Source organism: Lutjanus erythropterus, chromosome 18 (genome assembly GCF_056507025.1).
Source record: "Lutjanus erythropterus isolate fLutEry1 chromosome 18, fLutEry1.hap2, whole genome shotgun sequence".
Classification (NCBI taxonomy): Eukaryota; Metazoa; Chordata; class Actinopteri; order Lutjaniformes; family Lutjanidae; genus Lutjanus; species Lutjanus erythropterus.
The window spans coordinates 26,938,777-26,966,185 of NC_139334.1; the positions used below are offsets into that span (position 1 = coordinate 26,938,777).

At 41.6% G+C, this 27,409-nt stretch overlaps 1 protein-coding gene across 1 annotated transcript in view; it reads right to left on the reverse strand.

Moving 5' to 3' along the window:
• Positions 1–9,339: 9,339 nt before the first annotated feature.
• Positions 9,340–27,409, reverse strand: part of atrn (attractin) — a 199,021-nt gene continuing 180,951 nt past the window's right edge. The window contains exons 28-29 of the mRNA XM_084742147.1: positions 17,021–17,135; positions 9,340–9,476 (exon numbers count right to left, since the gene is read on the reverse strand). Coding sequence (XP_084598273.1) covers positions 9,352–9,476; positions 17,021–17,135 — 240 coding nt within the window. The 3' untranslated portion in view covers positions 9,340–9,351. The remainder of the gene's footprint in view (positions 9,477–17,020; positions 17,136–27,409) is intronic.

Sequence of the window (27,409 nt, forward strand, 5' to 3'; positions counted from 1 at the left end):
TTAATAATAGACAAAAATGTTCTGTCATTCTTTTATGTACATCAGTAATTACAAGTTCAGTAAGCTATTATCCTCAAGTTTACACGTAGTTTCATCAGCTTCTAGTAATGCTTGTTCATCTTTACACTGCGGTCTTACATACAAAATATGCTATGTACTGCAGTCACATTTATAAAAGCCTGGAGAGGTTTGCCATAAATGATTTTTTAAAACCATTCAACAAATGTCATTCACAATACTTTCTCATTATTTACAAAAAAACAGCAACTGCTAAATTATACATATTAACAAACTACTTCCTCAGTATATATAATGCCGCTATACAAAGAGAAAGAAAGAAAGAAAGAAAGAAAGAAAGAAAGAAAGAAAGAAAGAAAGAAAGAAAGAAAGAAAGAAAGAAAGAAAGAAAGAAAGAAAGAAAGAAAGAGGGTAATGCTGGATTTTACAATGACCTTATTCTGATGCTTTAACCTGCGTATTTAAGCATTTTAAATACATATTAATGCTGCCAGTGTTTGAGGAAACTCTACTTGTACGCTGAATATTAGGGAGATTTCCAGTAACTAATCACACTTTATAATAAATATGTATTTGCTGTACATTTCTATCGGTTAATACAGAGATTAATGAGCTGAAATAAGGCCACTGTAAAGTTAGAAGTGTTACCCGATAAAGTTTGAGGCTTGGAAAGCGGGATAGAGCGAGATATCAGGAGTTTGACAGGTATTTCACAGGTTATGGTGGCACAATGGCGGACAGTGTTCAGGGTTCCTACACATTTCCCTTTGCAAACTTCCACACTAACACCCCCCTCTTAGATATTTGGAGCAGCTCAGGGCCACTTCACACTTGGGCAGCGAGAGGAAATCATCTGGAAAATCTGAACTTCAGGACCCGCGAATCCTGTAATGTAACATCAGTACAGTGCACACAGTAAAGTTCATGTTTACCAACAGGGGTCTGAAGGTTTAGACCGAGGGGAAAAGCCAAAAGATTAAACCTCAGAGAGTCCAGCCTTTCTGTGGACAGAGCGGAGGTTTGTATTGTGCTCTTCAGCTCTGATTTGCAACTTCTAAGGGTCCTCAGTGCAGAAGGTTGGGACAAAAAGGTGCATTTTTACATAAAAACTGTGTAATTCTGAACACAAACCACACCCACACAGGACTTTTCAGTTATGCCGTTTCCCAGTGAGGCTGAAATAACCTGTGCTGACCTGAACCGTGACCATTTAAAGCCATGCTGCCTCAGTGTGAATGTTTTTACACAACATGTTGTGGTGAGTTAAATGCTGTAGATCATGTGTCGGAGGTCTGTTACTTCGTACAAACCGCAGTAAGAGCCCGTCACATGCAGCTTTTCCATTAACAGCTCACTGTGGCTGCTCCTGCTTAAACTGTTACTCCCTGCAATATTTAAAAATGATCCGCTGACCAAATGGCATCTTGTGTGGATCAATTATTATATTCCTTTTTTTTGGTGGCTTCACAATAAAAGCCTCCCACTGGTTTGCTGGTGGAAAACTTTTAATGTGCAGTGGAGCTGCAACGATTAGTCCATCAGAAGGAAATTCATTGTTGACTATTTTTCAGTCATTTTTCAAGCAAATAATTTGCCGCTTCCAGCTTCTTAACAAGAAGATTTACTCATTTTCTTTGTCATTTATGATAGCAAACAAAGAATCTTTGGATTTTGGACTGTTAGCTGGACAAAAGAAGCAATTTGAAGATGTCACTTTAGGCTGTGGTAAATTGTGAAGAACACTTTTCACACTGTTCCTGCCAATGATTTCACTCTATTACACTGATCTACAGGTGGAGCTTCTGTGCCAAGAAATGCAGCAATGTGCCACCAAAGGCAAAGGAAGAAGACTGCTTAAACTATGCAAAATACACTTTAAAAAATGGTTTTGCAAAATTGTTATGAGGAAGGAAAATGATTCAACATCTCAGTGAGCACCGACCGCAACTTCGACATTCATTTCTAGTTGAAAACTTGTTCAGGTACTTAGGTTTGTATATTGGTTGCAGGTGTGTCTTCTCCAAAGATATATTCATCAGGACTTGCAGTATTGGGAGAAGTTAGTCTTTAGAACTTTCTGACAGAAAACTTTCTGGAAAACACAGAACTTTCACCCCATAGAGTAGGGTTCAAGTCCTGTATCATGCAGGGTTTTTTTTCTGGCTTTCAACTATGCTATGTTATTGTTTGCACACTGTGGAGGATGAAAAATGTCACTGCTGCAAATCCCTGTGAAATTTGGCCTCATGTGAACATTCAATCCACATCTTCAAGTAGTTGGTCAATTCTGATCATCTTTTCAATGGAACAATGCTCACTGGGATGGTTTTTAGACTTTAAGGATACCTACAATGCATGTTGGTGAATATCTGAACTCCACATGGAGCCTTAAAGGCAGCTCAGATATGGCTGATAAAACTCAGTAAACTGTAAAATATTGCTGATATCTGAAACCCTAACTTCAAACCACAGAAATTTAGTTAGAAGCCACAAAAACTAGCCACCAGCACAGTGACACAAGTTCAACTGTCAAGCTGTCAGCCCTTTTGGGAGTTTTCCTGTCAGGCAACAGTTCAGCTTTGAGCTTTACATGTTCACAGCTTTGCAGAGCTGAAGTGGACCAAACCAGGCCTGTGGAAAAACAGCAATCACTGTGGCTGATCAGACCTCCTAACAGGATCTGCTGGGAATAATTTGGGCTGTGCACAAAACCAAACGTATCCAATTATCAGTTAAAACACACAAATTTCCTTATTTCACATGTTCCAATTAATTTTGTAATCTCATGTAATTACTCCAGAACAGCAACAGCAGCCAATAACATTTGACCAGAAGTTCAGCCAACCAATCAGCACAGATTTCAATTAAGAATTTGAACTGGTCACACTGTAATTAATTAGACTAACAAGTCTAGAATGAGCCAACATGAGGAGGAAAATATGGCCTGAACATGGATTTTTATATCTAAATAGTTTACAGTGTCCAGCCCTGTCACAGAGTCGTGATTCAGATGTAATTCATTTGTCTGATCACCTGAAAATAAATGAAAACTCCTGTGTGGGTGAGGGGAAAAAGTTTCAAACATTAACAGTGAAAATGCAACATTTTTTCAATTGATGCTTTGAGACTTTGCAGACCTGTGTAGGAACCCGATGTGAAGCTGCTGACGACAGATCTGGGTCTAATAGTGCTTACAGATAATCAAGTTCATGTTTCAGCACTCTGCTAGTATTGCAATCAGAAATGAGCGAGACTGGCCTCGAAGGACAACAAAATAACACAAACAGTCTAGTTTGTCAAAGAAGTGTTAAATAATCAAACAACAGAGGTAAAAAAAAAAAAGAAAGAACCTCTTAAGATTAATTTGTGGGCATTATTAGACCCAGAACCTGCTCGTCTAAACCATTGACATACATAAAGATGGACGACATGACGGCTCCTCAAAAGCGAAGCCAAAACATTTTGATTGCCCCCTGGTGGCTGGATGCAGCATAGGTCATAAATCCTGCTCCCTCCATGTCTGCAGATGGGACACGGGCCAAACTAAAGAATTAAAAGTACACAAAATACATTTTTCCCAAAGATGGTCTCTGCCTCATCACGCTGACATTTGTTCAAATTTTCTTTTTTCTGATCAGATTATTTGTGTGGCTGCAACTAAGGATTATTTTCATCATCGATTAATCTCTCAATCATTTTCTTCTTTTCTTGCTGTTTGGTCCATTAAGTATCAGAAAACGGTTGAAAGGTGAAAAATGTTGAGTGATGTTTCCAAAAGCCCAAGGTGACGTCCTCAAATGTCTTGTTTTGTGCACAAGCATAAGATATTTAGTTCACTGACATGGAGGACTAAAGAAACTAGAAAATATTCACAATGAGGAAGCTGGAATGAGAGAATTTAAGCTTTTTCTCTTAAAAAATTGCTAAAACTGATTACTGATCAACTGCTGTATTTTTGTACAGTGGGATGAAGTGGAGAAGAGTCGTCCATCTTTACTTACAGTCAATGGTCTGAACCATCAAGCAGAAAGTGTTTGCGAGGCTCTGGGCAGGCCACAGACCTTATATCTTTCTGTACAAGTCCAGTGTCTTCTTTGATACGTCTTCAACGAGTCGAACGAGCTCTTACACGGCGCGACCCGTGACCTTTCAGTTACTGTGCTGCCGGTGTTAACCACTGAACCACCCCGTCATCCCGGGCCAGAGAGGAACTGATGACAGCAGGCTGCTGGGGCTCACAAACCGCCGCCAGCGAGCTCCAGTTCACAGATTCACCGTGGCTGCGCAGGTGATTTTTCATTTTACATTCATTTACAAAAGAAAAAAACAAAACAAAACACAATCTTCATTCTTTGTGAGATTATTACTACAGTACATTTGAATCAGCCGTACAACAGATTCATTTATGAAGAGTTTCTCTACAAAATGAGATCTCTGCTTTGTGGGAAACAACATAAAATCTGCAACAGAAGAAGACTGCAGTTATACACTTTGTCACTGAATATTGTTACGGGAGAATGAAGTAAAATGATTTACTGAAAGTGAGCATCATGAACATGTAGTGTTTTTCTTTTTTAAATGGAAAGAGAGATCTCAGAGCTGCTCCTGATGCTGCAGATGTGCACGGACACTTCAGGCACATCACCCATCTGATGATGGGTCATCTGATGATGGGTCATGTGACTGCAGGTCATGTTCGCTCACCTCTCCTTTGTCTCCATCAGCTCAGAGCCACAGTTTTACTCTAAATAACTGCTAAGTGTTGCTTTTGTTTTAAGCTGCTTGGAGCACCAGATGAGTGTTACTAAATATGGGCCCATGAATGAAGCCCTGCCAATTTGCCAAGCAGGTTAAAACAAAAGGGGGAAAAAAAAGAGGATGCTTGAAAATACTGACCCAGAAACTACATTTTTACATAACTCAGTGGAAGTGGTGAAAAAAATAGTTGCATTGCTAAAACCACAGAGCCTTGTACATCCTAAAATATTCCCTCTTTTGTCAGCATTTTACCATCCAACAAGATTTTTGGAGCTGAGTAGCACCTCCATATGATGGGTGGTTTCCTGCCAAACAGACTGTTAGTGTGGACAAACAACCTTCATCAAACCTGAGAAGAAGCAGAGACAACTTGTCCTCCTAACTCTGCTTGCAAAAGACTTTTTGTGGGAGTTTTTTTTCACAGCGTTTGTAATCAGGTGTACAAACTAACCGACCACAGACCCAATTTTGTCACTTTCAGCTGATGACTGATGGTTATTTTCCGCCATCAAGTTTCTGCAGAAGCGAGAGAAAAAAACAAACATCCCACACCAGGCGTGATGGCTAAAAAGTAGGGCTGTACCGAACGTCTTTTTTTAACATTTGCAGCTTCTATAAAGGTTTTTGGATGAAGCTTTGAATGTCTGTCCACCCTAAAAGAAAAACTCCTCACTCAAAAAAACCCTCAATCTGAATAACATGACTGATAATATTAAATGAGTTAGTCTTTTTTTAATTAAGTCAATTTCCTTTAGTGAATATAACTTGTGAGTTTCATCAACATAAATGTAATTTATGATGTTGGTAGATTAGTGCTCCCCCGCCCTGCTGATACAGGTGCATGACTCCCTTTTTGTGTGGTAACCTGGAGAGCAAAAAGTTTTGAGACTGCAGTGAAAATTTTGTTTTTAAACGGTTGAAGTAAAGTAAGGTGACAGGACAAATATATCAAGTTATCTGTGATTAGTTTAGTCCCTCACAGCTTGTTTTTATTTAGCTAATTTAATGGTCTGAATGAGGAAGAGCTGCTCGTTCAGCAGGACAGTATACACACATTAATTTTACATCTAACTCAGTGAGTAAAGATTTACAGCGACCGAACCAGAGCTGGGGATTGTTGGAACAGTGGGAAGACTGACCAAGACAATTTTAGTTTTATTTGAATTTTTCTGTCAAGTTTAAGCTCGTCTTGGTTTGGTAAAGGAGAGGAGGAAAGAATATTTTTTATCTTGACAACCACATTGAAGCAAAAACGAAGCTCATACATTTCCCAGCTGAGGATGCTGGGAGTGGAACACCTATGCAAATATATTGGCAATCGTCGGTTGTGGAGCCGATGGTGGACAGCGCCTACAAATATGGCCTGAAGAAGAATATTTCATTAGATAAAAATGCGTTGTAAATTTTGTAAATGAATAAATCTTTTTTATATATAGAAATTTTGGGACTTCACAGCAATCTGTAGTTACTGGAAATGAGTGGATTACGCAGGTTGTAAACATTTCTACATGGTCACCGAGGCAATCGAATTTCCTAATAGTATAAAACAAGTCTTATTATTTTCATGTCTGTGTAAATTCTGTCATCAGAGGCTGCACAGACATCGGCGTACCCCAAATTTGTTGTGCCGCGCTGACTTGTCCGCACAGCCGCCACAGACGCCAACCAACTGGGCGTGTCTGGAATGCATCCTTCAGAAAGTAGTTTAAAAAGAATCTAATAAGCGTCAGCGGAGCCCACAGCTGTCTGTCTGTGTGTGTGTGTGTGTCTGTTTGGGAGTCTAGTCCAGGCCTTATAGTGCAGCCTAATCTTTATGTACAACTGTAGAGAAATACTGGGTTTAAACAGAATGAATAGACATGAAAAATAAAAACAACTGCAGCATTCGTATGATGACTTAGAATTCAAACGTCAACATTATGAACGATGGCTCTAACCGTTCAGTGCAGCCCCTCTACAAAAGCTGCTCTGCCGGAGAAAAGAACAACAAACCGCTGATAAAAAAAAGCAGCAAAAGTGAAGTGCTTTGACTCCTCGGCGCATGTATGAACAGAGCTGACTCCTTAACGGCGCAACACTCACCGGGGTCACCGAGTGGAGTTGTGAGCACATCCAGCTCTCTATAATTACAGAATGTCAACTTTGTTCATGCTTTCTGCTCTGACCTTTTCCCAGTGCTAAAAGTGTGCCCTTTAACCAGACAGTGAGCAGTTCTAGTATGCTGAACACATGTGAGAGCCCTGAACTAAACACAACACATTCTTTAGGGCAAAATGTGAGTTATTAAAATGTCCTCTTACTGTACGTCTCTGAGGGCGGGCGAGTTAATAACTGTGAGGCAGGAGATGTAATTTCTATATATGTGTTTGCCTCTGCCTTCATAGACCTGCAGGTGTTGGAATCTGCGACTTATATTCTATAAAGATGACCAGTGTGGACTAATTCAAGCCCGCTCTGATATTCAGCGCTGAAGGAGGAAAAACGGAGGCGAGAAACACAGATCTGCAGATCTGACACCCTGATGCCCTTAGAAAACAGAAAATTACTTGTGACATTTCAAAGCAACAGCTCTGTTTCACACTAGCAGCCTGAGTTTTCTCTCTTTTTTTGTGTCTTGTGTTCGCCTTGTGTTTTTCATTCTGTGGGTTCCCTCATTTTTTCCCCGGTTGACAAAAAGAAGTAATGTTTCTTTAAAAATGGACCGGTGGTTTCAGATAAGGACTGTGGAAAGAACAGGTAGAGCAGATATAAAAGGAAGGAAAAAATAAAGTATCGGCTTAGAGCGACCTCACGCATGGAGCACAAAAAAAAAAAAAAAAAAAAATCAGAGAAAGCCCGAGAGACCAGGCAGCAAGATAATTTCAAGAGGCAATTTTAAGAAAAAGCAATGAAATGTTTCTTTTTTTCTCGTCTTTTTTAGAATCAATACCCGAGGTCTTCCATGAGATGTGGTCAATTCAAAAGTTCCATTTAACAAAAGGTGCAAATAAGGAAAGAAACAAGACGCTGACACTTGCATTGTGGCTGTGTGTGTGTGTGTGTGTGTGTGTGCTTCATGTTCAGAGTTGTCGGCCTGGTACCGGTTAAATGTTGGCGTTAGCAGCTCCATTGTAGCCGCATCAATATGAACACAGACGTCACCGCTGCTGCTGCAGGGGCTAATTGAGCAGCCATAGATAGCTCAGGGACATAGAACAATCGCCATCGAGCTGCAGGGGGAGAGCGACAGGGTGTCTGGCATTGAGGCGGCGGGGGTCCGCGTCGCATTTGGGGGCGCAGGAGCAGCAATTAGAGGCTATGGATTTCTTTGGCAACGATCAGAGAGGATGCTGAACCGTTGCCCCGGCTACCCTCACGCAGATCGGCCTAATCACTTCAGTCAATCAGAGTCAGGCGATCTATAGGAAGCCTGTTTCACATGAGCTCAAGGCGCAGCGCTGCCAAAGGGACAATCGTTAAACACCGGAGGGTTTTCTCAGCACCGACTGTTTTGTTGTGTGTGTGTGTGTGCACCTGTGTGTGCACAGCCGTTGGCTTTCATTGCAACTGGAGGAGTAATTAGCTGGAAAAGTTTCAATCGGCGCCGGTTTACGATCCAGCCAGCCAGCGCGGATGAGATGCTGTGGTGTTTTGTACTCGGCCACATGCGCAGCCAGAGAGGCTGGAAAGGCGCTTGGCTCGGCAGCCAGATGGCCGCTGAGACAGAGAGACGGGCGGAGACAAAGCTCCAGACAGGCCACAGAGAAGAAGACAGGGGCAGAAGACACAGAGCCGATTAGAAATGTCACAGACTCTTTAGATGGGCTTCAGCTGCACGGCCGGCCTCCTACAGTGGATCCTCATTAAAAGAAGACTGAACATGCTGTTAGCTTGCTCTGAGGCCGGACTGTACAGGACTGCGGTGACACCAGCCCTCAGTGCTGAGCTGTGAACATGACAGCAGGCGACAATGGGCTACAAATGGGTACAAGGGCCTGGAAAGTTGGTTTGTGGAAGTGTGGGTGTGTGTGTGTGTTTGTGTGTGTGCATGTGCAGCTGAACATGTCCAGTTTGTTCCTGCCTTCAAAATAAAACAATACAAAACAAAGAACAACAATAACTTAAGTAAAACGAGAATATAGAGGGTTGCAAAGTCTCTGGATTTCTCAAAAACTACGAGACGAGGATCTCTTCTAGCAGCAAGCCGTGGCCGCCTCGACTCTAACGAGGCGGTGTCGACAAATGTAAAATGTTTTTTCAAGGGGGGAAAAGGGTGAATCAGCACCCGCTCCATCCCTCCCTCCCTCCCCTGCTCCCCCTGCTTTGTGTCCAGTTTCTGTCATTCAGTTCGTGGGGACCCACAGTTCCTGTAGGAGGAGAGGGAGGTGAAGCCCGCTGAGGCTCCAGACCGCCGGACGACTTGGCCCCGCACCAAAATTGTTCCAGTTCTGCGTCCCAGCATGCACCTCTAACCCCTGCCAGAACGGAGCTGGCGGTAGTCTCTGAAGGAGGGAGCCGAGGCAGGGGGGGGCTGATGGGAGAGCATTGGGTGGTGGGGTGGTGGAGCAGGACGGGGGGGGGGGGGGGGGGGCGTGGTCAGATACAGGTGGATGGCTGTGCGGTGGGCTGCTGTTTGCGGTTCCTCAGACCTCCAGACTTCTCCTTGTAGCCCACGCACATCTGCTGAGAGACGTCCACCAGCGCACTGGCCACCGCCAGACCTGCACACACACACACACACATATATTACAGTTAGGAGAAGATTGTGCAAAGACGTTTACACTGTTGTTTCTTATTTTGAGATCTGGACATGCCGAACTGTGTTTCAGCACACGGACATTTGTTCAAATTAATTCAAATGCAACTTTAAAGTTCCCCTCCAGACACATTTTCAAGTATGTAAAAATACTTTGCTATGATTTATATTTTGTTTCCCCATCAAATAAAAAAAAAAATAAAAAATAAAAAAACACCCACACATTCACCCTTTCTCCCTCACTGAGAAACTCTCGATCTAGCTCTTGTGCTTGGTTGACAGATGAAAGCCCAATGAGCATCAAGATGGCTACTGGTGGGGGAAACAGCAGAGAGATTCAGCCAAACATTTCTGAGCCTTAGTCATATCCAGACTCAGATGAAGAACCTGTTGTGCCAAAATCAGCAGATGGATCAGAATGGTAAGTACAGTTAGCATCTTTTATTTGTTTATGTTGTTTGTTAGCTTGCATATCACAGTGGCTGACACAGATAATGCCAGCTCTTGCTCTCTGTATTGATAAGTCCCCTCTGTCCTGGAGGTTTCAGATTTCTTTGCCGTTGGGTTTTGCATATAAAACAGCGACGGGCTTTTGCACAGAACGTGCAAAAAACATTTTTGACTGAAGTTGATCTTTGAAATCAGTTAATATTTAGCCTATAGTACTAAAATACTAATTGTAATGGTAATTTTGTAAAAAAAAAAGCACCTAACACACATATTTTTGCTTTCCAGAATCTTTCTGGAGCTGTTTAACAACCACCTCCAACAATTTATTTCAGCTGTACTTCTTGTCTGTTACTCTTTACTTTCTTATTCCTTTATGATTGACTTGATTGATTTTCCATTGCAATTCTCTGTGCACCTCCACCAGTTTCCTGTTCAGAAGGCGCAGTGGGTCAATAATGTCCATCAACGCCACCACTTTTCCACTACAAACACACTACATGCACAAAGCCCAGTTAGAATTAGTGTAAAACTGGCACACACACACATTCACACACATGTTCCACAGCACATTTAAAACAACATGAACTGACCAAAACCCTTCAACAGAGAAAATGCATACACTCAATCAGAGATCAAGATAAAATCAGTGAGTAATACACCCATTATGACAGGCTGAATAATGATAGCAATTTAAGTGCATTCAAAAGCCAAAGAAAAGACGTGATCCTTGAGTCTTCGTTCATTTCCTGGAGACTAGCTCTAACTGTAACAACCACGTGTTTAACACTAACCTTAACCACTGACTGAAATAACAGACATTTCCCAAATGAAGGTTTTTGTCCCCAGTTAACCTGGAATGTCAAATTTTCATTTTTTTGATTTCCAAAGACGCAGACCAAAATTTATACAAATCCTGGTTTCAAAGAGGAAGACGCGGTGGCCAGGTCACGCACTCTCTGAAATTACAGCCAAACAGTCCACTGAAATGTGTCTCTGAAAACATTTGAGTTGGGAAATTGGCAATACATTAACAGAATCTTGACTGATGTTTGATCAGAGAGTTTCATCAGCCTGGTGTGCTGCAGTGGAAATGCGTGACATTACCGATGTGTGATGTTTCAATTCTGGACCGGTCATCTTATCAAACTCGCCCCACATTGAATAAATTGTTAAGATTGGGCCGAAGAGATCCATGATGGGTGGAAAACTATCTGAATGGGACGGTGGCCAGACGTATCTGCCAGAGCAAATAAAAAACGAGCTCGCAGATTTGTCTGGTTCCCAGGCGATAATTAATTGGTCTTTAATCTGAAATGTATCCTTGAGAGTAGGCTAAGTCAGAACACACACACACACACACACAAACACACATATATACACAAGCTCCCGCTCACAGGTGGTGAGATCATAGACTGGCAGTGCAGGCAATCATTAACTTATAGCACACTTCATTAACATTTATTAATACTCTCTGAGCCATGAAATTCCAATAAACTCCATTTATCTCAATGATGGATGCATTTACCCTGATCAAGTGCACATAGCCAAAGGCAAAATTTGGCTCCATTGGGAGAAGCAGTGGCTGCTGGGATCACATCCTCAGTCTGGAAGTCTGCAGTGTAACAGGCTGCAACTATTAACTGGTTTCTTGATCTCAACGTGGCTGCAGGATGGTTCAAAGAAACCAAATGAGGCTCGGATACAAATCAGAGATAATCTACAGCGCTGACCTCCTCTCGGCTGTCTGAGTGGCCATTTTGGAACGAGCTGAAGTGTAAACAGATGTGCCGTGATGCTGCGACGCAGAGGACAGACGTCAGCCTGATTGGATTGGAGCGCACGTGGCCGGATGGGAGATGACTTAAAAGCATTATACGAGGAGACCCTTGCGGGCATGAGGAGATGGTGGGAACACGGCTAACATGGTCGCAACAAAAGCTGCCCGAGGGAAAGCTCCACTGAGAGCTGAGGCGGTTTTGTTATGACAAAAGGGCTGTGTGGTAATTAATAAGGGCCTGGGGCGTACTGATGGTCTGGGGAGTGCAACTGTGGGGAGGCAAAGAGGCTATAAAACACCGAAGAAATACAGAAAGAAAAGAAATCAAGTTCTTGTTTGAGTCCTTGAAGAAGACAGTGGAAGGAACAGAAGAGGAGAAAAAAAGGCGAGTGCTTAGTCCTGGGTCCTATCAGACTGACTTGAAAAGAAAGATAAGGAAAACAGATGAAGGACGGATGGGAATGTAAAGAGAGCAAGTGACAGAGCAGAGGATGAAAGCAAGTAATGGGCTCAATTCTCAGCGCTATCAGACGGTCCGGGAAAGAAAGAAGCAGGAAGAGAAAGAAGGGGGCGAGCACAGGGAAATGCAATAAAGAGACACTCGTCTGCACTTTAAACCCAGAACTCACAGAAAAGAAGGAAAAGAGCAGAAACACTCCAGAAGCGAAATAAAACTCAAGAGTGGGAAAGAGAGGAGCCGCGGCAGGCTTCTTAGCACGGAGAGACGCGACGACGCGCAGACAGAGAAGGATGACGACGAAGGGAGGAAACGCAGATGAGAGGGAGAGCAACAAACAGGCTGTAGCCTTCGTTTCAGCACACAGGGCTGAAAGAAGAGACGAGAAGACAGAATGAGGAAAGCAGAGGGAACAGGGAGAGGAATGAGGGAGAGCGCTGCAGCCTGCTCGCTGCTGCAGCATCTTTAAAAAATCAATACATCCTTGTCACATTAATGGTGCAACCATGAAATAATTACTGTAAACAAATGAGACCGTGGTCAAGATGATTCGCAGGCTGTATTCTACAGTACGTGCATGATTTGGCCTCTTTGTCTCTCAACACTGTAAGACCACATACCCCATAATCCCTTATTTTTCTCTTCTGTTACTGAGGATCATCAGTCCAAGGTGTTATTTTTCCCTCATTTTATATAAGAGGATTTCACTGAAAATAACATTTTAGAACGGTGCACTCTGTTTGTTTTTTTTGTGTCAAAATACGATGCAGAAAGAAATTGAAATTGTGAAATTAATCTACATGTCAAAATGTAATAAACAGTGACAGAAACCAATAATTATTCTCAGATTGAAAGGGATAGTTTGGATTATTTTAAGTGGGGTTGTATGAGGTACTTATCTATAGTCAGTGTGTTACCTACAGTAGATGGCAGTCGGTACACCCCCCAGTTTGGAGAAGCAGCAGTGGGGCTTTTCCACTGCCACTTTTGTCTGTGTCAAGTCAAACCACGCTGCGATGATTTGCATATCCACGATCAGTTATAACGAGCCACGCTGTGCTGAGTCGCCTGAACTGGATCGTACCCGGAGTGACCAAAGCAGGAACCACTGCTTAAAAGACTAAAGGTGACCAGGCGTTTGTTGTCAGAGCTCCTCAGCTGTGGTACGACCTGCCTGAAGAAATCTGCAACACCAGCATCTTCTTTTAAAGACATATTTATCATAAGGCATAAGGCTTTTTTAAAGAAGTCTCCTTACACTGTACTTTATTCTTGATGTCCTGTGTGGTTTCATTTCACAAGTTGTTTTTCTTTTTTTTATCCTCACAATTTTATGGTTTCTATTTTATTGTTTTCAGGTCTCTTTCCTCTTTTATTCCTTATGCCGGCCTGTTTATTGTGTATTTTGACCTTGTGTTTTTATTTGTAAAGCACTTTATAATGCTGGTTTTGATAAATGCTACACAAATAAACTTTACTATACTAACTATTATTATTATAAAGCAAGCTCAACTGGCCTCCAAGTGGGTTGTGCTGACGTCTTGCTGATTGCAGCCGTCCCTTCTTTGTCTCAGACTTACAGTAATCTGCTTTATTTTTATGTTCGCTTTCAGCTGGACAGAGGCCGTGTTAAGTTGCTCACTAGTTCCTGATTTTGTTGCTTCAACACGCCAAAATAGGAGGGGGGGGGGGGTTTATTGTTTAGAACTGTTTTACAGTGGATGAAGTGCAGATCAGTTAAGAGACACACCTTCAAGTGGGTAGCCGTGTTGTAATGGAGAGGCAGATCCCTACCGTGGTGAGCTAATGCATCAAATCAACCCAGGTTAAGCTATGCGTACTGAAAAGAGGCTCGAGAGAACTGCTTTGGACAGAGTCAGCAGCAAAACGTATTTTAGCCACCTTAAAAAAATATTAGTTTAAGATTACTCTATATTCAGAATATTTTCACCACATTATCTTGCCATCAGACAGCATCTTCCAACAAGAAACTGTTGTTAAATAAGACGAATATTGCTCTCTCCAAAGCTACCAGAATCCTGCAGCAAAATCACTGATTTTACCTTGCAGGACACAGGATTCGCTTATTTACCGATGCTTTGATTGAACTAACCTTTTAAACCACAGAAGTCAAACAATAACAAGCAACTTCTGTGTTCTGTGAGGTAAAATGAAAAAGAAGTCTGGTTGCTTTGAAGAGTGCAATATCTGGCTTATATAACAGTGGCTTCCCATCAGAAAAGGCTGTCTGACATCATAGCTTTTTAGGTGGTTAAAGTACGATGTGCTGCAGATCCTGTCCACAGCAGTACATTGCTTAGCTTCTGTGCTGGTACCTCATACAACCCCACTTCAAATAATCCAAATTATCTCTTTATTTTGACACAAAGACTGTCTGCAACAGAGGGCCACAGTATTAAGTAATAATCCAGAATCCACCTTACAGTGGCCTGCTTCGTATTATGGCGTTTTTTTTTTTTTTTTACAGACGGGCCTTGACAAAGCCACCTACATTTGAAAACTCATCTTTTTTTTGTTGCCGTCTTGGCCCTTGATCCTGAGTTCCTTCTTCTTTCAGTCCCCAGAACAGTGTTATTTTTCCTGAATGGCTCTCCAGAGTGGATGATTCTGAAAATGCTGCTCTCGCATTGTAACAGCGATGGGAAAAATGTAGCCTCTCCAATAACGCAGCAGAATTGTGCAGAAGCCAACTTTCTGTCATCTTCAATTCCCCTTGAGATCCCTCATTGTTACTGCCAAAGTACAGGTACTGATAATAACACAGGTACTGATATGTATTTATGTTTCTGTTATCAGACAACTTGCGCAAAAATGGATTTGATTGCTGGACTGCTGCAGAAATTACTGTTTACCTGGTTAAGAGGCCTGAGCCACAATCAAAGCACTTTGATTTATATTTATAGTTATTTATCAGAGAGCAGAAACAGATAAATACATAATGTGAATCAGAAAAACTAAATGTGTGTTCAGCCATGTTGAAACCCTTTCAACCAGTGAAAAACAACACAGAGTCAGTTGAGTGTCCAGGCCATCTGTCCCAGAGTCTTCATCGGATGATGAGTGTTGTTTTGGTGTTTCATAGTGCAGGGTTCCTACACATTTTCCAAACTCAAACTTGAGTACTTTTCAATATTTCCCAAGGTGCATGTTCAAGCTTTTTGAGCACCTTACAGCTGTGGTGAATGACATATTTATATACTGGATGGTGGAGGGAAATACAACAAAGTTTTTAATATTTCAAAACATGTCATAAAGTAAATTTGGCAGCTTCAAAAAAGCAATTTAGGTTCTGACTTAATGTATTTCTTGATCAAAAAAGTGAACTATTCAGTCATCAGATCTACCACTTAAGTAACGGATAAAAGTAGTGGGTGTGCGTTGAATGGTGGAAAGCTGTTTAAAACACACCTACAAGTTAATCATCCCGCTTATACTATGGTCATTTGTCAACAATATGAAATGAATGCATTTGCAGATGAAGCAAGATTTTATTGTTTGCACAATGAGGAATTATTCTAGTCCCTTTTATAGCAAAAGCTGGCTGCAGTTGATAACTAGTAACACAGCTTCCTTAGCAGGTGAGCAAACAACTGTCCACGTATACGAGTGATGTCACAGCGATGCACTTGAGATTTCACCCTCTGTAGACGAGTAAATTAAGTGTCTTTACTTTACTTGTTGCTCCCAAAAGTTCCCTTTTCTAAACCCCGTTCCTTTTGAGGATGTTCCTATAAAAAGGTTGCTGTGGATCATATAAAAGGTGCTGCTTCTTCTGAACCTCGTTAATTAGTCTCTCGTCCTCCCTTTCAACTGCTTTGATGAGGGGAAAGCAGAGATGTCAAGGTCACATCGAGTTTAACCAGGTAAAACAGGGTGGAGATGGGAATTTTGCTGAAACGGAGAGACTTTTCAAGCACGTGACACGTCACTCAGCCTGTTCGCTGACTCCTGGAGCAGGTTAGGACGTCCTCGTTTAGGAAAACTGAACCAATCAGCCATACTGTAGTTGCAATAATATTTGACATATATTATTGAATATAATATATGTCAAATATTATTGCAACTACAATATGGCCAAGTGCAATGTCCAAAATGCACAACCTTAACCGAAGTTTTTGAAAAAAGTAAAAATGTGTGAGAGAACAGAATTATGAGTTACTGTAGTGCTGCAGAAATGCCCTGACCTAAAAAATCTTGTTTTCCAGATGAAAGAAAACATGTTTCTTTGATTCAGACCCCAACAAATGTCATATCATCACAATTTTAAGCTTGATTCTTCAGGAAAAATGAAAATTGTAATGCAAACACTAAGTGTAGCGCATATCATGATTGCAGTTTCAGTCAACATAATCGCAATATGACTTTTTTTTTTTTTACCATATTGTGCAGCCCTAATTTCAAGCACCTTTCAAACCTTGAACACACCGCATTAAAATTCAAATGTTTTCTAGGATTTTCAGCACCTGTGAGAACCCTGATTGTACAGTAGATTGAGAACTTTTCAAAAAAGCCCTGAATTCTCTGGTCTGGACAGTGTTTTCAGGTCTCTCCACCCTACTGTAAAACTCCGAAGGAAGGATAATACCAAAGAAATACAGAACAAAAGAAAAAGGAAGTGAAACAAGACAGAAGAGCTAAGTGTGGGGTGTAAACTCGCCTCTAACTATAAGTAAAGCTTCAGAAGACGGAGGAAGGAAGGTGGATCAAGGAGAGGATGTGAAGAAAGGGAACAATCATCAAACAAAGACGGATGAAGTGAAGGGAAAAAAAAGAAGAAGTGACTGATCCGACGGCTGCGGCTTACCAGACTGTCCTGGAGGAGGGATGCCGCCGGTGCCCCTGGGTAACCGCACGAAGATGGAGAGCACGGCAGCTTTGTTGCCGAAGCAAGGCTCGAGGGCGATGGGTTTCGGGACGGACTGCAGAAAGAAAAGGAAACAGAAAAAAAGAGGGGGGAAAAAAAATAGCATTACACATCACAAGCCTCCCAAATCCTGGTGAACACACGCCATTTTCAAAGACATGGATAACAGAGGCTTTGCTGTTACTGTTCTTGTTTGTGTCAGCAACATGCACACAGCAAAAAAAAAAAAACCTTTTCCATTCCCTGTTGAGATACATGTACTGATCTGCAGGCACAAATTGGATCCCCCTCCTCCCAAAATCCCCCACTGTGCACAATTTCATGACAATGCCGCCTATGTGCAACTCAGCCCGCGACTGGATATCAAGTGGCGGGCGCTGGTGGTGCACTCCTGTTGCCGCGGGCTGCCTGACACACCTGACTCTCTAATGCCAATATAACCTGTTTATCAGCAACTCATCCATATGTTGGGATGAGTTTTCCCACCTGTAAACACTGGCCGGATCTGCCGCCGCTCGCCTTGTACAATATTCATGGGTTTACCTCGACAGAGGATATGGATATGGAGGATGCCGCCACCTCAGGCGCATACAGATAGCATCCTATCTCTATATCACCATCTTTCCTCGCTCCACATTTTTGAATTCCTGAGCCGGACAAGGAAACTGGGCCATGGCATGGTTTCATACACTCCTGACACTACCTCTCAATTTGCTCTCACACACATAAACACACACACACACACACACACACACACACACACACACACACACACACACACACACAAGTTCAATCCGTTCCCACGCCGGTCTTTACACCCTGGAGAGTTTGAGCTTAAAGCCCCAAGTTGAAAATGCCACTGGAGTGTAACACACACACACACACACAGTTTTCACACTCACTTCCAGCTGTATATACACACACACGCTCGTCTCCTTTTCACACACAGGTTCTCTCTCACACACGCACACACACTGTAAGCGTACGCACACGCGGGGAGCAGGGCAGTAATGATATTCAGGCTCTGACCCATTTTACACAATTATTCTCTGCTCCGTCTCTCTGAGGCTTACCTTTCATACCAGCAGGATACACAAGCTGTCACGCAGGTAGCTGGGGAGGTGGCACAAAGACCTGGATGCCTCCCTCTATGTGTGTAAGCGTGTGTGTGTGTGGATTCAGTGCAGTCGATGCTGTAACAGAGGGGGGATTCTGTATTTGTTTATGCCCCTGCGGATGCATGTCTGCCTGTTTATAGCACGTGTGTTTGCACATGTGTATCTGTGCAGATCTGACAGAGAAGGGCATTTTATTCTCTGTTTGCACTGTATATGTATTTACTGTGTTAGTGGATAATATTCCCTTCAGACACGCACTTCACAGCTTTATCAGTAAATGTGCCGGCAATTTTACATGTTGGTCTTTATAAGAATAAGCCCCCAAATCAGTTTTCTATAAAAGCCACGACTGCAGTCTTGAATGGGACATTGTAACATTTCTATAACACAGTTGTGCCTTCAAAGGCAGGAATTATGGTTCTCAGAAGATACATGTAAATGCCTCTGTGAGTCTTCACAGAGCAGGGTGTTATGGGTAGCTGTGAGTCGCAGAGGAGCCAACGCACACGACTGCAAAAACTCCACATAGTGTCACAATGCGGGTTTGCAATAAAGACGGAAAAAAGAAGCGAGGATGGAAGACACATCAAGTGCATACAGCAAGTAAACATGTAAGAAACAGACATGCAAAGGCCTGCAGAGGCATGTGTTAGCCCAGTGGCTTTCAAACTGGGGACCAACAGGGGTCCTTGAGTGGACTGTAGGGGGTCTCCAACAAAAAGAAGAATAGAATATTTCATCTTTTATCGCATTTCTTTGAAGTTGGGGCAACAAAGAAAGAAATAGGGTTGGTTGCTTTGATTGATTGTGCTTTATAGAGTTATTAATAATGTAATTTATAACTCATTTGATCATTGATTGACTACGAACATGAAAATTCATTATCTTCAAGCAACAACAAAAAATACTCAAGAGAGGATTCCTTTAGACAAAATCCTCTAAAGCTGGGGATGCATTCACTACTATGTGGGAGTCATGGGCAAGAAAAAGCTTTGTGAGTCCTGCTCTACAACACTTTAATAAACTTGTCATTTAATTAAAACACAACAAGAACAAGAAAAGACCAGGGATAGATGTTAATATCATTATACCAAGTACATTACTGGTTTCTCGAATGTAAACTTTTGTAAAAAGTTAAATACAGGAAATCCAATCTAATGCAGGCTTCCTTAACTGTGACACTCGTGTTGTCCACTTTTCCCATGAACTGTCATGTGGCGTCTTCTGAAAGCATTGCTTCTGATGAAAAACGAGCTTGACTTCTTGCCTAGCTGAGGAAACTGGCGCCACACACCACAGTACATTACAACCTTAGATGTATCATATTCTTGCCACTTGAACTCTAGACTCACGAGTCAGCCTCTAACCCCCTTTGCTCTGTAGAGACTCAGAACAGTCTCCCAGCTTTTGTTGATAAAACTGGTGAACCAACCAAAAGTGTGTGTGAAGATTTTGGGGAGGAGGGCGGGGGAGAGCGTTGTTTCCAATAACATGTGTCTGCCGTTCATACAGAATACAGCAAGTAAACAACAAGTAGCAAAGCTACACACATGTGAATGTTTCTGAAATTGCATGCTTCAGCTTTAAAGAACACTGTTATATATTTGCCATTGAATTATAATCTCCTAATAAACAACAAGAGCAAAATATATTGTGAACGTGCCAATTTTAAGCTTCTGCAGTGTTTTTTTGTCATGTTGAATCTGTCTTGTCTGTTTTAATTTGGTTCTTCTCCTCCCACACACAAAAAGAAGAAGCAGCACAAGAAAAACAGACCTTCAGAAAAACAGAATGATGATCATCATTTTCCCACAATTTGAACTTTCATTAATGCCAACTGCTTACAGTAAGGATACCCAGCATCGTGCGAAGAAAATAATGAGGAAATAAGAATCAAGAGAGCGGTCTGGACGCTGTCAGGGAGCCAAATGTTTTATCATTTCATCTGATAAGTGATTCAATTGATGAGAAAAATTATTAGGGAATCTACAGGCTTGTAAACAGCTCTATCTGTAACAGTGCTGTTATTTCTAAATAAGCTGTAAAGGGACATTTATGTGAAGCACAAATATGTTTGAAAGCCAAAAAGCCTAACAGACAAAGACAGCGACATTACAGAAACCATATCTGAAAGGAAGTTACACTATATGAAATTGCTATATGGCTGTGTATATAATATATAACTGGTGTATGCAGCTGAGAACTTGCTACAGTACATTCATGCATCTTTGGACAGGGAAGGTTATTAGGAGGTTGTGTTTGTGTGTGTATGCTTTGCATGCATGCCTCTAGGCTTGCAGCAATTTTCAGCCGTGTTGATCCTGCACTCACACACACACACACACACACACACACGTGCGCGCGCAGTGTTACAGCCCCCCTAAGAACTGACAGGGGGGAAAAGTTCAGATGCAGACAAATGGGCTCGTAGTGGGACGGATTCCCCTGCTGGAAACACTGCAGTCAAACCGGCAGCAGCGTCACCGACACACAGAAAATAACAAATACTCAGACACATGTTTGGATACCAGAGCGACGTGCAGCACCTCAACTCTGACACGCCGGGATTTTAACAATAAATCATCAAAGAAAAGCTCTGACTTTGAGAAATCAGTGTGATTATCGTAAACAAACGAGTGCACGGAGGGGAAAGAAAGGGTCACTGCTTTGTTTTATATCCTCTCCATCTTCAACTTCCTCCTCCTGATTATCTTTCTTTCTCTCATTGAATGAAGTTTATTTAAAAAGGCCAGAATTAAGACAAGTTTGTCCCAAAGGGCTGAGCAGTCTGTAGAGCATATCCTCAACTCAGACAGAGAACTAATTTAAGAAAAAACAGAGCTCTCTATTCCATTAAAGAAAAACTTTTTTGTCTACTTTCGTTCAGTCTTGCCTATATTGCTGCCTTTGTGCAGCCTTTTGAAGAACCTATCATTTTAAACATCAACATTAATTCTAAAAGGATGTATAATTATATATTCAAGTAAAATAATAATAATAATTACCATAAACAAGCAAGACCATTGGCAAGAAGATTGGCAGCTTCTAACAACCAGCCATTACACGGATGTATTTATTCTCCTTTGCAAAGTAAAAAAGAAAAAACACAGAGAATGAAACAGAAAGAGCGAGGAGAGACGAGCAGCAACAACCTACAGAACAGTTCGAGACGGGTTTCATGAAAAATGTGGTTTTAATGATGAGGAACAGTAGAACCAACAACACCAGTGGTGTGAAAGAAAAGCTATAAATCATCTTACTTGACGCAAGACAAAACAGTGCGAAGGTATCAAAGCTAATCCGACTGTGACGTCCTTCTTCATAAATGCTTCACACATCACATCAGGCAGTACACATGCATCTGAATGACGCAAAGAGGTTTATAAGTCTTACATTATGTGACAAAGACTTGTTACAAGGTCGTGTGTAGAAAGGAACACTTTGTTAAACTCCCCCGAGGTTTGTACTGGTCCCTGTACTTGATTGGCTAGTTCTCACTGCCTCAACAACAAACCCTTGAAGCCTTTCCAGTGTTTTGAAAGGGACCATTTTAACCATAAACCATGATATTTTCTTAAATCAAGTAGTTTTGTGTCTAAACCTAACAAACAGTGACTGACAACTGAAAATACTTAAAAAAAAAGAAAAAGAAAAGAAAAGAATAAATCACTGAATCAAGTGAGTGTTTCGCAAATCTAAGGTTGCCTTCTACAAACGACCAAATTATAATCCTTAAGATTTCAGTCCTGGATGATTTGACAACACTTACAGTTATTGGAGGATACAGCAAATATGTTTTAACAGTAAAGGTTGTACCATAGACTGAGTAAAAGAAGTCGACATAGCCACCATGGATCGCTTTGAAGCCTGAAGAGGAGCGAGGTGTGTATCTGTGGGTTAGCATAGCAAACATTAAGTTATCAGCTAATGTAAGCTAGCTAGCTTGGTTTGCAAGGTGCATCCTTCACTTTAACTGTGATATTAATTGGAATGCTAATTTTGGCTAGCAAAAAAAACGTCTTTTAGTGCAAGTGGACGCTGAACAAAACATTTTTAGGCAACCACAAATTGTTCATATTAACTCTAAAAACACACAGTGAGAGGGTCAAAATTCTAACAACCCTCAAAACAAGTTCACAGCTATTTAAATGCACACAGTGTCATGGATACTCATTACTGCGGCTCCATCGTGACTGACAGGTTGCCGTGGCAGCAGCTTGTCAATCACAAGGCAGCAATGCTTTATCATCTATTTTACTCTAAATGGGACGATAATTTACTAAATGAACATCATGCTGTATTGAAAAAGACTCAAAACTAGAGATTGAGACCATAAACTCATAATGAAAATGGTTACTGAGGTAATAAATCAAGTGAGAAGTACAGTCATTTTTCTTACATACTTCCAGACAATCTGATTTCTTTTTGCAGCCAATGGAGTTGCCCCCTGCTGGACGGTAGAAAGAATTCAGGTTTGAGGCACTTCTGCATTTACTCTGCTACATCCACGTCTTTGTTTTCTAAAACAATAATAGTGAACTCCATCTTCCACATTACATGCACACACACCAGTGTGTGTGTTGTGCACCACATGCAAAGATTTCATTTTAATTCCAAGCTTCTCCTAAATTAATACATAGAGATGCAATTACAGGAAATGCCATCCATAAATTGTATCAGATACTGTATAATGAAACTGGTAATTCGAACTTAAATAACCAACTGTTTATAAGCACCTGATGCATGTCAGAGCAAAGGTTACCAGACAGATTCTTGCTAAGGTGTCAAAGTTAGAGCCACAAACTCCTTTTGTTTCATATTATAATTGTTAGACATGTCAAAACAGTGGTGTGGGAGGAAAACAAAGAGAAGAAATACTCTAATTAGACAGTGCTTTTTATTCTTTTAATTTGGTCAACTTTGGAAAACTAAAATAACAATAAAATCAAACTCCTATTAATTTGGCTGAGGGCCTTGTGGGGCCTCGTCAAAGAGGCTTCTCTCCCACACTAGAAGCTTCTTTAAAAACTCACAAGAGAGGTGGGAGTGAACCAGATAAAAATATCCTAATTAAATACTGACAGAGAGAAAATTGCAATTTCGTTTTCCATTTGATTGCAAGTAAAGGACAATATTGTCCCTCAGGGCAATAAAACATTGATGTCACTTATGGCTTTATGTGATAAATGAGTGATGACTCAATAACTAGATAAGACAACCAGGCACTCAGTATAAGGATCATTTCTTTCCATTTTCAAAATCATGGCGCTAGAACGTCATTATATGCAGCTTACATGGACTGCTGAGAAATGGGAATAAAAACACTGACAACTATTCCAATACAACATTAGGTGGTGCAATATCACACTTGGCTAATTTTGCTTCTCAATCCCTCGGCACAAGAAAAGATGAAACAATTATTTTGGCCTCGCCAGGAGCAATCCAGGCAGGCTTGGTTTGCTCCACTCCACAGGTCTGTTTTTGCCTCGGGCAAAATGTATTTCTCATCCACTGTGTTTACAATTGGAAAAATGAGGGTTGCCCGTGATAACCTGAACACATCTGTACTCTGTGTGTACAAAAAAAAAAAAAAAAAAAAAGTAAATAAATAAAACAAGAAGAAGACTGGCAGCTTTTAATTTTACAGCTTAGGGCTGTCGTAAGACTTGTCTGCCAAGTCCAATTTCCACTGCAGCAGCTGCGAGCTGCTCTCAGGTTCTCGCTTGTTTACGTGCTCGTTTCTCATTTTCTAACAGCGGCATCTCATATTCAGACTGGAGAGCGAACAGACACACGTTGGAAGAGACTTGTTGTCGGGCTGATGCGAGATGTGACAGTGGGATCACTTTAATTTCAGCAGTCCTTGTTTTAAAATCGATTGCAGGGCGTACTCATCAGTCCAACTATTGTATCTAAAGTACAACCTCAATTTCAATGTGAGGGTACACACCAGGTTCTTCATTTTCCATTCTTGCCAAAAACAAACCAGTCCCCCCCTTCAATAAAAAACACATTTTATCTCCTTCAACACACACGTCCATTTTATTTTGTCCTGGGTGGAAATTGAGGGGGAAAAACAAAACAAAACACCTTGGAAAATTCAATTATCCTTCCTTTTAAACTCTTTGTGCATGTGATTTTTTTCCCCCCTAAGATGTTCCCCAAAGGTAGAGTCTTTTCCCGTGGTCTTCTTCAGAGGCTGCGTGTTAATAACATCCCCCAGCAGATGCCTTTGTTTTAAAGTGTTGAGGCGCTCCCTTCGACTCCCCCCCTCCCCCCCGCCCAGCCTCCCCCACCAGTACCACTCCGGAGAGTTATCTAGTCTGGCCAGGCAGAGCGGCGAAAGGTTTTGTTAAATTACCTCCAGTAATTAGCCCAGCACGTAGGATCACTGCCGAGCCCACACACACACGCACACGCTCGCACAGACTGATGTGGGCATACATTGCGGCTGCATGCTGCTCTGCTTTCATCCGCTGTATTCATCTCTACTTTAGCAGCAGCTGGGGATGAGTTTCCCCCCGCCAGCGACGGGAGCGAGTCAAACTCCCCGTTGCTATGACTCACCAGGTACAGCCACTTCCACTGAGCCAACTTTGATGAGTTTTTATTCAGTTGGCTTCTGTTTACCAAGGAAATGTTTTGTCAGCCTGTTATAATAATGCCATATTGCAATGTATTTAAATTAAACACTACGGTAAAATGAAAATAAACAACACAAGTTTTAGTGAACTGTATTTGCTTAATTTGAATAATTCCCAATCTGAAACATGACTAGACAATCTGATGTGAATGCAACTCTTTTCTGACATGCAGCTGACGCTACCACACACCTCTTTTAGCTAAGTATTAAAATCCAAGTTAACAATGTTTAAACCAAACACTACTGAATAGAAGAACTGAGGGCGCTAGAGCAGAAGACACAAGATACTTTGCTGCAAAGTGTTAAAATATTGTGTAACTTCTGCTCAAACATGCGAGAAGTTTAGCGTCTCTTATTACTGCAAACAAATAAAACACTTTTTGTCTCTAGCACTGCCTCTTCTTTCTCTCACCTCGCTCCCGTTTCTGCTGTTATTGGAAGTGAAAATTATTCATGAAAACTGAGTCACTGGCGGCTTCATGCAACATCTTCTAAGTTTTCAGGCATACAGCACTCGTTAGCTGCAAATATTTCTGCTTTCCTTAAAGTTTTGGGGCCTCGTTTGTAAAATGGACTCGCAATCATTTTTGATCTCATGTATGACTCAAGCCCCTTTTACACTGGACAGAAAAACCCACCAACTCCCACTGCCATCTGGCTTTTGTCTTCAGTGGTAAAGGATTCAATCGGCAGTCACTCCGGGGCCAAATGACTCTGAAGTCATAAAGGATATTAACCGGTTCCTATCTGATCTGCAGTGGTGAAAAAAACGACTATGCAGGTGGGCGTGGAAAATTTTTGCACCTGTTTGGTGGAGGCAGTGAAGGCTTGTCACTTCTCTTGGCAACTTCTATAACTTTTTCACCTTTGCCATCTTTACACATTTTGACTCGCTGATCAACAACAGATCATCATCATGTGTGATATATGCCTTTGCATTAACTTTATGCAGCAGCAACATACTGCCAAGGTAAGTATTTGGCTTTTTTTCAGCATCTACCGAATAATAAGTGTTGCCTGGCTTCGATGCACATGGAAAAAGCTCCTACTAACAATTGAATAATGACCTATTTAATTCCAAATCACGACCTTTTCCTGAACATAACCAAGTAGCTTAAACTGAACCAAAGTGCAAGAGAAAACTGAAACTTAAAAAGAAGTCAACAGTAAGTTGCACCCCTGTGCTTAACACATTCATCAACCACAACCTGATCCTGCAGTGAACTTTGTCGCTCTTTATCCTATGTCATCCAACTTGCTAAAGCCTTTCTGACAAAAAACTGTCTGGGGTGTCTGACGGAAAGATTTCTGCTCGGAAATCCTGAAGGCTAACTTCACCCATGTGTGCATCAATCTCCTCCACTGCTGCCATGATCTCATCTTCCAGAGAGTTTGCTCTTCTCTTTTGGTCCATGGCTATGATCTTAAGACTAAGTTTAATAAATCTACGAGCCTTTTTATAAATGAGGCCCCTGGAGTTTCTCTCTCCACTACAGAAACACAAAATATATAAAACACCATCCTATGAACTATGCTATAAAAAACATCACAGGCAACTTACTTCTAGATATAAATAAACTTTCAGACATTAAAGAGATAATTGTGTCACTTTCTGAAGAAAAAAACAACTCTTTTCATCACAGTGTCATGACAAATATCTAAAAAAAAAAAAATCTGCCATCACCTCCTCATGCTCAATGTGCGTCTCAACAAAACGGTGAGTCAGTCAGTTAGATTCAGAATTTATGAAACGAGTCTTTACCACACGCTTATCTATCAGAAATTATCATAATTGAGCATTTCTCTGGTGTTCTGACCTTTGAGCTTTTTTTTTCTTGCCTGTGAAACTGGTAATCATGAAATTTGAGGTTATCACACTTACACAATTGGTATAAAATTAGCTAAATGCCAATAACTTAATGCAATATACAACAAGGAGGTGAAGATAACAGTGTACCACAGTCACGTCAGATAAACCGGGATGGTTTCTTTGCCCCAAACCCCCACCCCTCTTTTTTTTCCCCATAACATGTCCCGATTTTCTCTCGTCCCACGGTATCTATAAATAAAAGCAGAGCAGGAGGCGTCACAAAGGTAATCATCTGCCCGTGATGCCGAGGCCGCAAGCTCCATTTGGCAGAAGCAGAGTGAATATATCTCATCTGCGGAGCAAGTTTGGACTTCCCACCGAGGCTATAAACAACTTTAATGATCTTCAGCCTACTGTGCGGCGCCCGGCCCCCCCATATACTCCCGATCGCGGGTCTTAATACACTACTGTAGCATCCTGATAAAACAGCATGGAAACAAGGAGAAGAACCTGCTCCGAGACGCTCAATCTGAGCCGGGGAGGAGATAGGATAGTGCACGCTCACCGTTTGAGCTGGTAGAGGCAGAGAAAGCTGAGGAGGAAGATCTAAATTGGATCTCTGCTCCTGGGCTGCTCCTGCCCTGATGGAGAGGAGGAGAGCAGGCCGGGAAGAATGGAAGAAAAGGAGAGGAGAAGAAAAGGTAAAGCATAGACAGAGGAGGGGGTGGAGGGCGCCTGATTTCCACAGCAAGCTGCAT